Here is an 18,235-nt window from a genome sequence, read left to right on the forward strand (position 1 = left end):
TTTACACTAGACGTGCCCCGAGACTCCGTCTGCGTGGATTTTAAAAAAAAACTTAAAAAATGATAAAAAATTAATAAGTGTTCTTCCAAAAAATGTTCAACATCTATGGCAAATTTCAGCATGATCCATGAAGCAGTTTAGGAGATACCTTTTAATATCCATCCATCCTTTTCTCATTTATAATATTAGTTAGATTGTAATTTTTGACATTTCTTTTCCAATGAAATGGCAAAAGTATAAGTGATTACAATGTACTTTTCATTTGTTATAGTAGAAATAACTCGGTCCTTCGTAAGCCGGATATTTAGGAATATTATTTAGAAATATTGCCTATAATGAAAAATATTTTCCATACCTAAATTGCATAACATTAGTAAAACACAGACAATAATCTTATTTTGTACTAAGATCGACTTGAAAACTTGTAATTGTCAAAAGGATTTGCAGATTATAGATTCACAAAACATTTACACATTATGTAATAATCGATTTGACAATTGCTTTCATTAATCGATATTTAAAATCGATATGTAAAAGCGATTAATTAAAGAGTTAAAATTACCTAAAGTTAATATTATATCGACAAATTTTCAAACTTACAGCATAAGTTAAAACAGCGAGCGATCACACCGAAATGTAGTGAAAAAGAGGGAGTAAAAATCGTTTAGTAGCGCTTGGGTTGGCACGTGGTGTAGAAGAGTACTCTTATTATCGACGTGTCAACTCATTCTATGGGTATTTTTTGGGTTGAGGGTAGGGGCGGGGGCTAGTCTGTGTGGGGTATAGTTTGGTCTAGACGACGAGGACGAGCCGATCGTTTATCATAAGGAGGGCGGAGGGCCGCGGGGGCCCGCAATGGCCAGCCCCCCACCATCCAGGCGGGGCCACTCCACAAACTCCTTGCCATGCCTGAAATTATACCATAAATAAATGCTTCTTCAAATGTCAATTTGTTCACAGTACTTGTTCTTGACAAATCAATAAACCGATGTTACATTTTATTTTCATAAACAAATCCGTCCTTCGAAGGACCAACATTGGTTAAAAATAAAAACATTTAGTGAAAAAATTTATAGAGTACGCGAATTAAAAAGACAAAGCTATATAGTAATACCTGAATATGAAGGAGACGGTGGCACCGATGGCCGCGCCCCAGAACATGAGGTAGAGCATAACCTCGTTGCTGTAGCGCTGCGGGAGCACTGCGCTCGCACAGAACATCGACACCGCCACCAGCAGCACCGACGGGAACTGACATAGTCGAGAACGTTTATTTACTACCCATTTAGGTGAACATTGTTACACTCATAATGCAATAAGATCTTACAGCTCTTAGATCTTTCATACAAATGGAAACTCAAATCTTCGAAATCCAGCTAAATAACGCAATTCAATATCATAGAAGGTCTTACACACGCGTCGCCGAATTTTTGTTAGTCGCCAAAACCAGTCGCTCGCAACCTACTTGTCTAGATTATCGTGAGAAAAGTCGCTGCGAGTTGCTATGCCTGTATTAACCGAGAAGACTCACGTCGACGATATAAAATTGTATGCACTAAGTATCCGGAACGGAATACTGACGACCCAAACTTACAACATTAATTTTGAAGATTTACGTTGCCTTATGTATGCAGAGGCTTATAGTGACAGTGTCCTGACTTTTTAATCTAAGTGAGAAGCGAAATTTATTTATTTGAATGTACATAACTTAGTTAACATCAACATGTTAAGTTCAAAGCAATCATTGCTTTGGATTGGTTTATATTTCACCGCTATTATAATAATATAATTAGACAACTCAACAAGAACCTAATTCTATAAGTTTTCGGCAATATGACGAATTTTTTAATGGTCAGGTTATAAAATAAACTAGTTGTCTTCCGCAATTCTTTCCTCGCGATATTAAACAAATTTAATAAGTAGTCTATGTGTTCATCCAGACTATGTTCTAACATCTATGCCAAATTTCATCAAGATCTGTTCAGCCGTTCAGGAGATAACTTTAAACAAACATCCATCCATCCAAACATTCGTATTTATAATATAAGTAAGATTAAATAAATAATAAACATATACTTACAGTGACATATTTCCAATCCCTGTCACGTCGCAGCGGACAAGGCGCGGTGTTGCCCTCACCTTCACTTACTGTGTACTTGCCGAGGATCAAATCTATTGAGTCCTGCAAATAAACTCTTATTACATATAAATAAAGTTCAATTTCGATATTTACAACGTGAATAATCGTATCTGTTAAATTTAATACTTTTTATTTAACTTTACTATTATATATATAACATTGAAAGTAAAATAGTTACTTCTGTATGCTGAGTGATTTTAATCGTTATTATGTTTAAACTCGTCCATATGACTAACTCAAACTTTTTTATCCCTTCCTATGCGGGACACATTCTCTCCGCCATATTCACTTCCCCTTCTCATCCTTACCTAATAGAAGAACAGTGGGAAGGGAAAGAGGACTAAAATTAGGCGTCAATCAACTAGCTGTCACGCGCGATTCCATCCGCGCGAAAAAATAAACTTAATAAATAGCCTTTGTGTTATTCCAGACTATGTTGTGCATCTGTACAACTTTCTAACAAACATCGATCTAAATTTTCGTATTTATAATATTAGTCAGATTAATTAATTAAATGATTACTAATTAATTTTCATTAATTGATTTAATTAATATTAATTAATTAAAATAATTAATATCAATTAATTTAATTAATATTAATTAATTAAAATAATTAATATCAATTAATTTAATTAATTAATTTTAATTAAATTAATTAGTTTAATTTAATTATTATGTAAATACACCTTTACTAGAAATAAAAGAAACATACCTGTCTAAATCCATCAGTGAAATTATTCTTATAGTATCTAGTGAGTGAGTTAACTCCGTCCCGCAGCGCGCCAACGCGCGTGCGCTTCCCAGTGCGCGTGAAGTCTGTCTTCAACGCGCCTGTACCTGAGTACTGGCAGGATATCATGTCGGCGTGGTCTGCCCACACCTTGAATAACAGGATAGAGGATAACTTTACAGTACAAAGACAGGGTAAAGTCAGAAATTAATTTACCAGTATTCTTTCTTTTAATTAAAAGTGCAGTTATTATTTAATTCATCATCATCATCTCACTATACGCTCCACTGAGGGGCTAAGAGCCTGCCCTAAGTAAGAGGTGACTAGGTCATAATCACACATATCTTTAAATTTCTTCTCAGAAATGTACAGGTTGCATAACGATGTTTTCCTTCACTATAAGAACGTCGGGTATATATCATCATCATCATCAACCTGCCCTTATCCCTATGGAGGGTTGGCACAGTATGTACTACTCCTCCATACATCTCTATCAGCCGTCATATCTGAATTTACCCCCTTCTTACGCATATCCTCTTTCACACAATCCATCCATACCTTCTTTGGTCTTCCTCTACCTTTATAGCCATCCACATTCAATCTCATTACTTTTTTGTTTATATGATTATTATATATATAAATTGAAAAACCCATTGGTACATGGCATGATTCAAACCCAAGACCTGATGATTGCAAGTAAAGTGCAGCTTGCAGCCACCGACGTTCCTAATTCACCTTTTTCTAAATTTACCTAAAAGAAACACACGCAAAATTGTAAATAATTAATAGCACACTAACCGTATTAAATAATCTATCCAGATGAGGATGCTGGTTGTCACTGGTGGTCACAGCAAGGAGTCGCAGAGCTGCCTCCATCTGTCTGCGCGCGAGTAACGACTGCACGACATTGGTACGGTCTAGACAGTCAACGCAGTTGGTACGGAACACACCAGTCTGACGTAACAAGACTGTGCCACCACGTGATAGGAAGTAACCGAATTCCGTCTGAAATTACAGACTTGACTAAAAAAAGGGTAAACCCTATGATACAAAAGGTAAAAGTATGTTACGAGTATTCTATCAAGGAAAAGGTATCATATCAAGACTTTTTTATATTAAAATTCCTAAAAGACGCTTCATCACAACCAATAATAATAAGTTATAGACTAAACTTTAATATATAACGATTAAAATAAGGAAATATAACGATTAAAATAAGGAACTTTTAGTGACCAAACGAACGGAACTTCGACGTCAATTCTGTCTATCAATCCATGGTTAGATCTGTCAAGATATGAGGCGTCATGAACGGTTCTGAAGACCCTTCTAAGCCGAGTATGTTCTGTTGGGGTATTTTTTTATTAGAACAAGCAAAATCTACAGATTCTAGATCCGTAATCTTTTAGCACATATTTGTTTATGCTTAATTGCAATAGTGAGTTCCTTTTTATTTGTTTGTCTTTTTTTTTTATTTACTTTAGAACTATTTTTGTTAGACACTTAATACAAAATAATAAATTTTTGATTAACTGACTAACTGTCACTAGCGACTCCGTCCGTGCGGAATTAAAAACAAACTTAATAAGTATCCTATATGTTCTTCCAAACTATGTTCTACATCCGTGCTAAATTTCATCAAGATCCGTTGTGCCGCTCTGGAGATACAGTCAAACAAACATCCATCCATCAATCCAACTAAACTTTCGCATTTATAAAATTAATAAGAAATAAGATTTACTAGCTTAACAATCTGTGGTCATAGAGGCAGAAGCGTTAAGGAACTTCTGTTGGGTTATATACCTGTTCATGTGCTATCCTATCCATTAGCACAGTCAGCCTGTCGTACCGCATGCCACGACATTCCGCATGGAAGTCGAAGGGTTCATACCTCACCCCGGGCAATGCGGCCGATGCCACCGCAGCACGGTACCCGCGCTCTAAGGATTCCTCTTTACCGTGCTGGTCGATCTATTAAATGAAATGTATGAAGGGCATTACTGAGCCCGAAAGGCAAACTCTTTTCAATCTATTGGATACTATGTAGATAGTATGATGGAAAGTCCTTACTGAGCCCAAATTTTAAATTAAAATAAAAAAATATTTAAAGTAAAGGAACATCTGTTAGAATTATTTATTAAGAGTAGAGGTGAAAAGTAAAAATTAATTACAGAGCAAATCCGCGCACTAAGTTAGATTTACATCACTCCTAATATTTTTTATATAAGGCTTTATACCAGTGTTTCCCAAAGTAGGTGATAACGCCCCCAAGGGGGCGTTTGAAACCTAGGAGGGGGCGATAAGGGGCCCAAAAAATGGGGGGCATTGAAATTAATTAAAGTAATGAAAATATGGTTTTTAAGTTTTGGGGCTGAATAAAAATTAGGGGGCTCTGAAATATTAGGTCCTTACATATGAAATTGGCGTTTTTCGTACTGGCCACTTTAATCACGAATTTCTCCTCTTTGGTAAGGAATTCCAAATTCAAATTTGTACAGCTATAGACTCATGTATTTGTGGTTCGATGACCGTCATTCATTTGTTTTTTTTCTTCTGTTTTTTTCTGTTTGCGTCACTCATTTTACAAAATGGAAAACTTAAAATATCGCATTATTTACGAGTACGAGTTCCGCCGTGGCACTAGTGCTGCGGAAACGACTCGAAGGGTGAATGATGTGTATGGCGGTCGTGTTGCAAAAGAAAACACAGTTCGTTTTTGGTTCCAACGTTTTCGTTCTGGAAATTTCGATCTGCAGAACAAGCCCCGTGGACGGCCTGAGACTCAAGTTGATAATGAAGAGTTGAAGGCTATTGTGGAAGCAGATCCATCGCAAACCACGTCCGAGTTAGCTGCAGGCTGCGATGTTAGTGATAAAACTGTTTTAATTCACTTGAAGCAAATTGGGAAGATTAAAAAGCTTGAAAGGTGGGTACCTCACGAATTGACTGAAGCAAACCGGCAAACGCGCGTCGACTGTTGCGTTACATTACTAAACCGGCACAATAATGAAGGTATTTTAAACCGAATCATTACCTGTGATAAAAAATGGGTTCTTTACGATAATCGGAAGCGCTCAGCGCAATGGTTGGATCCTGGCCAGCCAGCCAAATCCTGCCCCAAGCGAAAATTAACCCCAAAAAAGTTACTTGTAAGCGTTTGGTGGACTAGTGCCGGTATTGTTCATTACAGTTTTCTCAAATCTGGCCAGACTATTACGGCTGATGTCTATTGTCAGCAATTGCAAACCATGATGGAAAAGCTAGCGGCTAAACAACCTAGGCTGGTCAATCGCTCCACGCCACTGCTGCTTCACGACAACGCTAGACCACACACTGCGCAACAGACGGCTACTAAATTAGAAGAGCTTCAATTGGAAAGTCTAAGACATCCTCCGTACTCCCCGAACCTTGCTCCAACAGATAACCATTTTTTTCGAAATTTGGATAACTTCTTGCAAGGGAAAAAATTCAACTCCGATGGGGCAGTCCAAATCGCCTTCAAAGATTTTATTGATTCCCGTCCGACTGGTTTTTTTAGTAAAGGGATCAATGAACTACCTATGAGATGGCAAAAGTGGATAGAAAATAATGGTTCATACTTTGATTAATTAAATATATTATATTAAAAAATATTCGACTTTTTGTTCCTCCCATACAAAACGCCAATTTCATATGTAAGGACCTAATATAATTGATTTTCAAAGGGGGCGGTGAAAGAAATAAGTTTAACAATCACTGCTTTACACTAATACGATTATTTCAATATTTAAAAAAAACTTTACATAAAAAACTTACCAAATTAACCAACACTTGATTGCCGTACCGCTGTATCTGATCCCTCATATGCCTAGTATAGGCCGCCACGTGGTCTTCCGCAGACAATACCATCGCCGGCTTGTACTTCAAATCTGGATATTGCGACCAGAACAACGGAATAGACCCGCGAGTTTGTACGAAAGATGATTTCTCACCCCCACGTTCTATTATCTGTTCCGTCTCTACGAAGTTTGCTACATTACCCTGTTAAAGACAGAATTACATTGACTTATCTATTTACCCCTATATCTTACTTAAACTTAATGCGTTGACGTCAATTATGTACCGTGGAAAATCGAATACTATAGCAGCCAATAACCCATTTAATTTTTTTTAAGTTACTTTGTCAACTGAAATAAAATAATATTGTATAATACAGATCTTATCTAGCTATGTAAATACCTGGGCATCAGCTCCTCGCATGAAGAACCTGGTGCCAGCTCTATCCACACAGCGTCGAGAGACCAGCGACCACATCAGCTGGTGACCATTTACTGTCACATTGTTGATTGCAACAACTGGATGATAGTCAAGGACATTGAATAAAAAAGCTATAGGCACATAGTTAAAAAAAATTGACCAACATTCACATAAAAGACAAATAAGTATAACCTAACCAAGAATATAAAAATCCTGGCCTTTTTTTTTATATCATAAAGTGGCAAACGAGCAAACGGTCACCTGGATTCGCCGCAATAGCGAGGCGACCGTTGCCCAGACATCCGCAAATGCAGATGAGTTGCCTACCTTTAATCAATGGAGAAGGGGACTCACAGAAAGAGGATATTCACTCTCAGGAAATCCACTTCCCCTTCCCATCCTTTCCTAATAAGAAAAGGGTGGGAAGGGAGAGGGGATTAAAATTAGGCCTCCTGCTTGTGTTTTTTTTAAAAAAAGGATACAGCCTTGTATAACGGGTAAAGCAAATCTCTCAAACTGTTGATGTGCAAAGTCCTTCAGTAAGTGACCGTTCCAAAGAAAACGAGCATCTGCACGACTCGCTAATGACATCTGAAAATAATATTAATAAAAAACATAGAAATTTGGAGTGGTTGGAAGATTGGAAGTTGGACTGTTGGCATATAAATTAGTAAGAAAGGTGAGAATGTTGAAAGGTTGGAAGAAAGAATTAGTTTGTCAAATAGTTGGTACATTAAATTGTTTAGTTAACACTTTGCATGCCACCGACTTGTCCTAGAAGATAACATTGGTATATAATTTACTTACTTTATGAAAATCCGAAGCAACTGAATGTAATCGTTGCATTGTATGTGTTAGATCATATCCATATGAGAAGTATATGCCTGGGGTTTCCAGAGCTGCTCGCATAAGCCTTTCATATGTATTATTATCATCAATCTACAATGAAAAAGAATTTAACGACTTATTGAATTTAAAAAAAAAATAATGCAATTGATCTCAATGTAAAATTATTATTAATTACTGTTTCAATTAAATTAAAATTGCTTGTATTATAAAAAAAAATCTACTACTTATTATTTACAATATTATCTCTTTTTAAAGCTCTTTATTTTTGAATCAATTTTTTAAGCATTTGATTCATAGCAAAAAAAAGAAAAGTATTTTTTTTTTATAAGAGAAGGGGGCAAACTAAACAGGAACACCAAGGTGATCAACAAAACCCATGGACATCCGCAACAACAGGGGAACTGCAGATGCTTTGCGGGCTTTTAAGGAAATTGTATGCTCGCTTCATGAAGGTCCCTTTGGAAATAACCCGAGGACAAATTGTTCCATAACGCCGCTGTACAATGCAGGAAAATCCACGAGCATTGCATTGTTGTGTATTTAGAAAATTAGTATTTATTAGTGATGCAACGGAAGTGTCTTACCGGAACCAGAAACGGAAACAGATGTCAAAAATAAATTTTAGCAGAAACGGAAACGGAAACGGATGCGGAAACAGAAGTGTAAATAATAATAAAAAACATATTTACAAAAATATTTTTTTCGGTAAAAACAGTTTGTATTCGTTTTTAATTTATTAAGGCATTGGATATCGGTGTCCTTTAGCCTTCAATGTATGTATTTTTACTGCGCTGCAATAAGTTAAAATACGCGTTTTATTAAATTTATTTTCAGGAAACAAAATTACACTATTTCCAATTAAAGTTCGCCAAATCACTCGTGGTGACAAACGACAAATATATTTCTAACTATATAATGATGATATATTACATGGTTATCACTTATTCAAAAGTACATTTAATAACTCGTAAGTATGAAATAGTCACATTTTGCCAGTTGTCAAATTTTATATGGACAACAACTAGACAGTTTACTCCAGCAAGAGAAACTGATTGTTTCAAACAGCAGCAGAAATTATTACGCGCTTAAATTCACGAAAAAGTACGTAAACAAACAAATGCGACAAGTGCCGAAAGGCCGCGCACGGACTGCGCGTCTCGCGCCGCGCATTTGGATCTCTCAGCCGTCGTAAAGTTCCGTTTTATCTCCGTTATAAAAGTTGCGGAAACAGAAGCAGAAACGGATGTTGAAAAGCACGCGGAACTTCCGCACTTGCGGAAACGGAAACAGACATCCGTTGCATCACTAGTATTTATTCAATTTAATTAAATAATAAGTATTTATTTACCTGTTTACTTGTCAGATGTGTAGTAGAACGAGCATATGGCAATATATCTGCACCAGCTAATTGATAAATATCATGACCATTCAGCTTCCCGATCTGAAAAACAAAAAATTACTTTATAAATAAAACTTCAGCTGCTTCATAAAAATTGGTAACTCTTGTTTCTTGACACAATCTGTGCCACTATAAATTTCATATGTTAAAGTAAACTCCCAGTTCGAGTCACTGGCACTTCAATAAAAAAAAAATGATTTCACTAGTCAGCAGATTTAAAAAAAAAACAATCTTACCAAAATCCTATATTTTGCTACAACAAGATACAATCCAGATATTAATCTTATTGTACCAAGGAATCCACAAACAGGTTTGTATGCATCTAATGGGATTGGTATTTTCACTGACTTGACATCTGGAACAAAATGTATATGCATTACAGTAAAATACCTTTTCCCTTAAGCAATTCGTCATCAGTACAGTCACATTCACAAGGTGTATTCCACCAGTAACAGCTTTAGCTCTACAGGTACCCTGGGTGCGATACCTATGGCACTGTCTTTCTTCCATGTCTGGGGGTGCTTTAACAGAGGTATGTGAGACTGTAATTTTCAGACCTGTGGCACCCTTTTTTGTCTAGTGCCCTGCATGTGCACATTATCACACTCTACCCTTACATATAAATTTAATTTTTGAAGGGGACTGTACTATTTTCATAGGAACAAGTAGCATTTCCCACTAGTCTTGTGCACACAGTGGATAAGTGGTCTAGTTAAATAATTTTAATAATGAGCTTACCTTTGACTGAAGCCTCTCCAGTAATTCTATCAATGACCAAGATCTCCGTTGGATTTAAATGTGGTTCCAAAAAGAATTTGTCAGAAGTTGTATACCTAAAATATATATTTAAATACTTAGATCTTTAAAGTATATAAATTTGAATAATTATTTTCTAAATATAACTTAAAGAATAAAGAAAACAATATTATCATTATGTTTCATATTAAATATTTACTAAAAAAAAGTAGACATTTCAAATATGTATGAGATAGATTTAACACAATTAATTTAATTTGAGTAACAGTAAATCAGTAAATTTCATTAATTTACTTCAAATTTTCATTATCTTGTAATTAACAATGATAAAAATAATAACTAACAATAATACTTAATTAAACATCTTTGTATTAGTTAGGTTTGTGTAAGTTATCACTAAATCACTAGATAAATAATAACTATAACAGTGATCAATGCCAATGTAGAAAAGTGTACTTCTTTAACATGCTTTTAAAGTTGTTTTGCAAACATCTAATAAACTAATGATTATACCTCGCAAACTAACGAATCCAAGGTTATATGTAAGAAAACTAATAAATCTTATGGCTTTTTTGTATGGTTTCTAAGAAAATATTTTTTCCGGCTGATGTTTACGCAGTTTTATCGAATTAAGAAGGTCTCTCTTATCATTAATACTTACAGTTTGATGTCATCGTGGATTTGTAGTATATCTGCCATTTTTTAAGCAATATCAATTGGTTTTTCTCTAATTTTTGTTATATCATAGCAAAAATAGGAAATACTCTGAACAAGTAGAAGAAATCAAAATGACAAGACAAGTGATGATTTGTTTCTGGAGGAAAGAACAGATTCATGACATTTGACAGTCTTTGATTTATTGTTTTAATATTGGTAAAAAATTATGCGCTGAAATTTTTCTAAAAAATTTTTGTAGTTAAAGTTGTTCTTAAAATTTTATTAAATACAAACAACATTTTTGTCATTAGTGAAACATTTTTTGAAATGGTCTTAAAAATTAATTTTAGAACGAGTTCCAGTGCGTTCCGTTTTACAAAAAATGTTCCAGGTTCATGTTTAAATTCATATGTAAAACTTAAAATTATGAAAGCATGAAGAATTTCGATAGATATTTTTAACTTTTTATGGTAATTATTGAAATGCGAGATAAGCCCTGGAATTGCTTACGTCACCTTAGTTTTAACTTTTTCCGTCTTGAACAAGTACGTAACACGTAACGTTAAAGTTGCATGTGTTTTTGAAAGATAACCTCAACTCAAAGTTTTCGTGTTTACTATTATGTTCTAATATTAATTTCAAATTTAAAATGCTTAGTAAAATGGAAGTACCGGGATATCCCGGTCTAATTAAAACAATTGAAGATGGCGAAGAAGTCGAAGATTTGTCTGAGGAATCGGATATTGAGGAAGAAGTAAGTAAAAGTTTTAATTACATGAACATTACAATTCTATTGTTACATTAATAATCAAAAATGTAATATATATTTTTCAGTAAAAACACCAATACAGAGATTAATGTCTTATGTGTTCAAAACTTTAAATATTTCATTACATTTTATTTCAGTATCAACCATCAAAACAAAAAGTGAAAAGGAAAGCAGACTTTGATCCATCGTTTAAATTTGTTGGTTCCGTAGATGAGTATAATAAGGTATCTATAATTTTATCACTATACTAAACTATTAAAAATTAATAAACTTTCAACACATTTCATGCCACTGTGTTCTACAAAAGTGAACCCATCTTGTAGAGTTTCCAGAAATATAATTAAAGATCCTCTATGTATATGTAATTGAAATGGATTCAAATATACATTAAGAATACCATAATCAAGTGTATTAATTATGAAAATGGACATCTTGTTTTCGTAGAATCCTTGGGATGATTTACAAAAATATGTGCGAAGAAATGTGAAACACACATTAGATGAAAAAATAGCTAAGAGGAGAGCAGAAGTCAAGGTACATGGTAACAGTGGTGATGTGGATACAGATTCAGAAGCAGAAGCTAAAGGTATGTTCCTTACAGACATAACTAATACCCAAATTGTATAGAGGTAGGCAGGGATTATATATATGTTTTACAGTATTAACAGTTTTATTTTAACAATAGTTCTATAATACAAACAATGTAGATGTTGGTCTGAGTAGTGCACTAATGATATGCATGCAATGTTGCGGAAGTGCAAGACAATGTCAAGTGAAAATTCAATTGAATTTATTTCTTAAATGGAAACATGAAATTGATGTACAAATTAAGCATATACTGCACATCTATATATATATAAAAGAAAGTCGTGTTAGTTACACTATTTATAACTCAAGATCGGTCAAACTGATTTAGCTGAAAATTGATGGGGAGGTAGCTTAGAACTAGGAGACGGACATAGGAACTTTTTTATCTTGTGTGCATTTTTTTTTATTCCGCGCGTACGGAGTCGCTGTTAAAAGCTATTAGTAAATAAATTAAATCCTAATATATCATTATCAAATTATATTTATATTTTTAACAGATGAAGATGTTGATGAATTAGAAATATCTGATGATGAACTTAAGAAGGATGAAATAAAGACTAAAGAAAGGAAAATCACTAAAAAGCAAAAGTTAAAAGAGGTAAATGTATTTGTGATATATTTATATACTAAAGGTGCAAATTGGATATGACAGGACTTATCATTATTACTATTTATTACTAAATTGTGAGAAATAATTACAGTTGAACCTGAATAAGGAAGATTTATTGTCAAGTTGTGGTGGACAACCTCCATAAGCGAGAAACTCGGGTTAATGAAACCTATATAATTGAGAAAAATATAGTAGTCTCTTGAACTCTTGAATATCCAGGTTTGACTGTATTTATGTAAACGCCATATCAAATTTTATTCACGTAAAATATTTATTATGCATTTTAAACAAAACACCAAATAGACTTACTTAATTATCTTGATTGTTACAGCAATTAAAAGAAGATGAAGACCAAGGTACTCGTATTGAGTATGACTCGGATTTCTTTGAGGAACCACCACCATATGATGAGCAAGCTTCTTTCTATATGATGAATCTCTCTCGACCACTCCTCAAGGCTATTGGCAGTTTAAACTATGTCCATCCAACTCCCATACAAGCTGCTACAATACCTATTGCATTATTAGGTATGTTGAAGTTCTAAATTTGTTTTTGGAACAAAGTTCCTTATCGCGCGTTGTGAAAGGGGGCTAGACGGAAAAAATTCTTACGAAAAGTTGTCACGACACTTTGCTATAGACGAATGAGCGCTACTTCACCATGGCAACGACACGAAAATTCATAGAAATAAAATGTACTTCTTGTGAAGACTTAAGTTTTTTATTCATAGAATAAACATTGGTTCCTTCACTAATTAATTGAAAGGAACTTCGTTCCATCCGGGTGTCCCAACACACCTCTCAAGTTTTTTTTAATTCAAATATTAGTGACACAACAATGTGTTATGTTCTATAACGCTCTATAACACAACACTTAGTTAAAATTACTGGCTGAAAAATGTCATTTATTGTCTATGGATTGATTTTACAAAGATTCAGTGTTTAAATTCATGATACAAGCATGTTTGTTCTTAATAAGTCTGTTATTATAGACTTATATAAAGGTAAAATTATTGCTATATGCTATAGTTTTACTATAGTTTCTTGTTTCCATTGAATTCAACTATACACCATTCACCAGGTAAAGATATATGCGCGTGCGCAGCTACGGGTACCGGTAAGACGGCAGCATACATGCTGCCTATACTGGAGAGGTTGTTATACAAGGCGGGTGGTGATAGGATCACTAGAGTACTGGTGCTTGTGCCTACTAGAGAGTTAGGTGCTCAGGTAGAGTATTAATTTTTACCAGATTTGTATCCAAAAAATGCATATCCATAATTTTAACAGAATATTTATGGTTCAGCTGCGAAAAATCACGGTGTTCCACTTACAGAAAAAATGCCTTCTTCCTAACAAGACTACGAACGAAATAAGTAGCAGTGAGTTGCGCAAACGACGGGAGAATAATAAAAAAACAATTAACTGTCTACCACTGACTGGCCTTTATTCGTACAGACACATTTAAAAGCTATGTTTAATACGTAAAGTTCATACGACTGTAGCTTTTAAAGTGGAACACCGCCAAATTCCCTGATAGTACTTTTGATATCTTTATTTAATTAAGATGGATTTAACTATATTCTGTAAAAACTGTACTAAAATTATACATTAATATGGTGATTTAAAACATTGAGAGCTTTTTATATAGGTACATGCGGTGACAAGGCAACTGGCGCAATTCACTTCGGTTACAATTGGTCTGTCCGTTGGTGGATTGGATGTCAAATATCAGGTAAATTTCCTTAATTTGTATTTCTATTTCATTTTAATACCCTATATGTCCTAATGTCTTGCTTAAAATGTAATTTGTGCAATGTGAGCTCGGAGCCTACTAGTTAGGGGTAACTAGGCCATAGTCAACCCTGATCTAATGCGGGTTGGTTGACTTCATGCATTGTGTTTGTTAGTAAATAAAATGTTCTTTATCTAGGAAAGTGTGCTTCGTCGTAACCCAGACATAGTGATAGCGACTCCAGGCCGACTTATAGATCACATCAGGAACACGCCATCGTTCAGTCTTCATTCCATAGAAGTTCTAGTACTTGATGAAGCTGACAGGTAGGTACAATAATTACAGCATCAGGCCCACGAGAGATAAAATACCAAACAGAGCCATATAATTTTAATTGTTCATGATAAAAAAGCTATAGTAATCATGTCTATGGTAGGATTAATGGAACTAGTTTACAGGCACATAATTAGGTCCGCTTCTAAGTTTTTTTAAATTTATTTAATAGGTTTTTTTTTCTTTAAGTCATTATTAAAAAAGACCCCATTTTTTGAGTTGTATATTTTTCATAGGATGTTGGACGAATATTTTGCCGAGCAAATGAAAGAGATCATCAGACAATGTTCTGCTAAGCGACAGACGATGTTGTTCTCAGCGACTATGAGTGAGGAAGTCAAAGATTTGGCTGCTGTATCACTTAACAAGCCTGTCAAATTGTTTGTGGATTCCAACAAAGATGTGGCTTTTAATCTGCGTCAGGAGTTTGTCAGGTAATTAAAAATAAAGCAACATTTTAGAATTTTAGAAATTGGTATAAGAAATGTTTTTATTTTTTCTATTACAAAAAATTTTAGATTTTGCTCAATTTTTATTGTACTAGTTGTGTTTTTAGTTTTTTTTATAATTTGACAAGATGTCTTTATTCAAATGTCAAATGAGATTGTAACACTCAAATACTTACTTAAAAAAAAACTATTCATTCACTAGGATACGTAAAGAGCGTGAGTCTGACCGTGAGGCGATTCTGGCGGCGCTAGTGTGCCGAACGTTCCGCGACAGAGCTGTCATCTTTGTACAGACTAAAAAGCAAGCGCACAGACTGCACGTTGCACTCGGCCTACTTGGAGTTAAAGTAACAATCTACTGCATTTTATTACTATTTAGTACAAGTTAATAGTGAAAATCTGTCCTCTAGGAGTATTGAGGGGCGCTAGGAGTACTGTTTCCACAATTACACATGCACCCACGCTAGTGTCACTTTGGCGTTATTAAACCTTTAACACCTAGAAACTAACAAACTAAATAAGATTTATGCGTTTTACAGCGTAACAAGAATAAACAAATCACTTTTATAAAACATTTTCCGCTTTGTGAAGAACTAATAAAATATTACTTTTTGACATCTTCAATGCTTTAAATGTAAATTTCTAATACAATATAATTTTCCACCCTAAGGAAACTTTGTGATTTATATTCATACTAAAATATGCTTATAGGTAGCAGAATTGCACGGAGCATTAAACCAACCTCAGCGATTGGATTCTCTAAAGAGATTCAAAGAAGAGCAGGTAGACGTGTTAGTGGCTACAGATGTTGCTGCAAGAGGTTTAGACATACCTGGCGTCAAGACTGTACTGAATTTCACTTTGCCTGCCACATTAGAACATTATATACACAGGGTAAGTGAACAGTAATTGACCAGTAGTTTATATTAGGATATTTTACATTGGATCTACTGTTTTGTTTGTCTTAGATTATTTCTGTATGTAGTCAATGTCTCGATGTCTCGAAACTCGATTGCAACGCCATACCAACTAATTTCATATTATATTCAGTACTTATTTTTACTGATAAGCGTTATACAAAAGATTACTTTCCAATCTTACTAATGTTATATAACTAGCTGTTGCCTGCGACGTCGTCCGCGCGGAATTAAAAAAAAAACAATAAGTAGCCTATTTGTTCTTCCATATGGTTATCTGTCCCAAATTTCATCAAGATATATTCAGCGATTCTGGAGATACCAACAAACATCCATCCATCCAGCCAAAGTTTAGAAGGATGGATGTTTGTTTGAAGGTATCTCCGGGTATGAACGGCCCAACGAATCTTAATGAAATTTGGCACAGATGTAGAACATAGTCTTGTTATGTTTTGTTTTTTAATTACGTGCGGAAGGAGTCGCGGGCCACAGCTAGTTATTTAAAACATAGTATAGTATCTGCTTGACTTGTATGTTTTATTTTTGTGATATAATTAGGTGGGTAGGACAGCTCGTGCGGGGCGCGCGGGGGTGTCAGTGTCGCTGGCGGGGGAGGGGGAGCGGAACTTGGTGAAGGCGATAGTGCGGCGCGCGCGACGCCCCGTCAAGTCGCGCGCTGTGCCACCTGACATTGTCGCTAAATACCGCGACAGATTGACTAGATTGGAACCTGAGATTGGTAAGATGTATCGATTAACTTGAGAAAATCGATTTATTATAGTAATAGTTTAGTATATTATGTTATAGTTTATATTACAGTCTATTCTGCTTGTAAAAATATGTAAGGTAAATTGTACAGTTATGGACATTTTACTAATGTTTTTGTCAATATTATTTTAATTACTTTACGTTTACGTTACGTATTTCACAAGTTGTAATATTCACGTTACATTTAATGGAGTATAATTTTGTACTCATTTGGTTACTTTTATAATACCGCGTTATGTGAAAAAAAGTCTTTTTTTTCAACAGCCGCTATACTTGACGAGGAATATGCAGAGAAACAACTGAACAAAATGGAGAAGCAGACGGCTAAATTGGAAACTAATTTGAAGAAAGAGAAAGATGGTCCTCAGATTGAGGTCAAACGGCAGCACAATTGGTTCCAGACGCCGAAAGAAAAGAGAGAAGAAAAAGAGAGACTTGCATTAACTCGTCATCCGGGGAAAGGTATAAAATTCTTTTGTACCTACAACATTATATTCTTATAGCATATTTTTTTTTACTTATTTGCGATATCTTTTTCTATAGAGAATCTTAAGGCTAAAGGTAAAAAGCGAAAACGCGACGACGATTCGGACGAAGATGACGGCAAGAAGAAAAAGAAGAAAGCAACGAAACACACGCCCAAGGATACAGCTGAAGAGAGAGTGAGAAAAGAGATGGAGAAGGTAATGTATATAAAAAGATACTCGCTTTAATTCTGAAAGAAAAGTGTACCTTTAAGCTATTTAGATTATATATGTAAATTGTTTTTTCGTCTTCAGGTTGCTCTACTCCAATCAAGGATGGCAAAACGTAAGAAGAAACAACGCAGAATAAAAGCTGTCGACGACAACGACGACGAAAGATCGCAGTTGAGAAACAATCAAAAGCCAAAGAATAAGAAGAAACAGAGTAACTTCGCAAACGATTTGACAGATACATCTAGGGCCGCGGCAAAGAGGCTGCGATATGATGCCAACCGTGTACAAAAAGGTGTCAAATTCCCACAGAAAAAAGGTAAAGGTCCGGCCAAAGGAAAGGGTCCGAATAAATCGAAATCTTTCGGAAAACCTCAAGCACCTAAACAGGGAGGTCGAAGAAAAAATAAATAATAACCATAAGAATAATAATGTTTTATGTTAACAAATATTAAATATTTTGCAGAACTGATGCTAATTTATTACTGATTCTCGTACCCTATTTCTACTTTTAACTTAAGTATCAGACATTTTATGTCCATTCTATCTTGGTTGCGTATTTGCTTGTCTTCATTAAACATTATAACTTTGAATTATCTAAATTATTA

The 18,235-nt window shown here is 34.8% G+C and overlaps 2 protein-coding genes across 2 annotated transcripts; one reads left to right on the forward strand and one right to left on the reverse strand.

Annotated features, from left to right (window-relative positions):
- Positions 1-486: 486 nt before the first annotated feature.
- LOC106717385 (phosphatidylinositol-3-phosphatase SAC1) lies at positions 487-10,912 on the reverse strand. The gene is made up of 14 exons (XM_045684493.1): positions 10,769-10,912; positions 10,090-10,184; positions 9,588-9,706; positions 9,301-9,393; positions 7,911-8,042; positions 7,586-7,694; positions 7,086-7,201; positions 6,663-6,887; positions 4,671-4,838; positions 3,669-3,875; positions 2,853-3,020; positions 2,081-2,182; positions 1,115-1,251; positions 487-909 (listed from the first exon to the last, which is right to left on the reverse strand). Exons 1-14 carry the CDS (start codon positions 10,804-10,806, stop codon positions 822-824), a joined length of 1,797 nt encoding a protein of 598 aa, XP_045540449.1. The 5' UTR covers positions 10,807-10,912; the 3' UTR covers positions 487-821.
- Positions 10,913-11,314: 402 nt separating this feature from the next.
- Positions 11,315-18,090, forward strand: LOC106717389 (probable ATP-dependent RNA helicase DDX27). The gene is made up of 15 exons (XM_014511248.2): positions 11,315-11,518; positions 11,671-11,757; positions 11,978-12,119; positions 12,619-12,719; positions 13,063-13,258; positions 13,812-13,960; positions 14,382-14,465; positions 14,664-14,791; positions 15,035-15,232; positions 15,450-15,594; positions 15,959-16,141; positions 16,723-16,903; positions 17,197-17,394; positions 17,476-17,615; positions 17,712-18,090. The coding sequence occupies exons 1-15, from the start codon at positions 11,414-11,416 to the stop codon at positions 18,039-18,041; spliced, it is 2,367 nt and encodes a 788-aa protein (XP_014366734.2). The 5' UTR covers positions 11,315-11,413; the 3' UTR covers positions 18,042-18,090.
- Positions 18,091-18,235: the final 145 nt, after the last annotated feature.

This window comes from Papilio machaon, chromosome 26 (genome assembly GCF_912999745.1).
Source record: "Papilio machaon chromosome 26, ilPapMach1.1, whole genome shotgun sequence".
Lineage (NCBI taxonomy): Eukaryota > Metazoa > Arthropoda > Insecta > Lepidoptera > Papilionidae > Papilio > Papilio machaon.

Bases quoted from the DNA above. Each gene is read 5' to 3' on its own strand.
- LOC106717385 (XM_045684493.1), bottom strand. From the start codon at position 10,806: ATGGCAGATATACTACAAATCCACGATGACATCAAACT. The intron at 10,185-10,768 runs GTAAGTATTAAT...TATATATTTTAG, and splicing joins ATCCACGATGACATCAAACT to GTATACAACTTCTGACAAAT. The intron at 2,183-2,852 runs GTATGTTTCTTT...GTTTATTTGCAG, and splicing joins TCACTGATGGATTTAGACAG to GACTCAATAGATTTGATCCT.
- LOC106717389 (XM_014511248.2), top strand. From the start codon at position 11,414: ATGCTTAGTAAAATGGAAGTACCGGGATATCCCGGTCTAATTAAAACA. The intron at 12,120-12,618 runs GTATGTTCCTTA...TATTTTTAACAG, and splicing joins TTCAGAAGCAGAAGCTAAAG to ATGAAGATGTTGATGAATTA. The intron at 13,259-13,811 runs GTATGTTGAAGT...ACCATTCACCAG, and splicing joins AATACCTATTGCATTATTAG to GTAAAGATATATGCGCGTGC.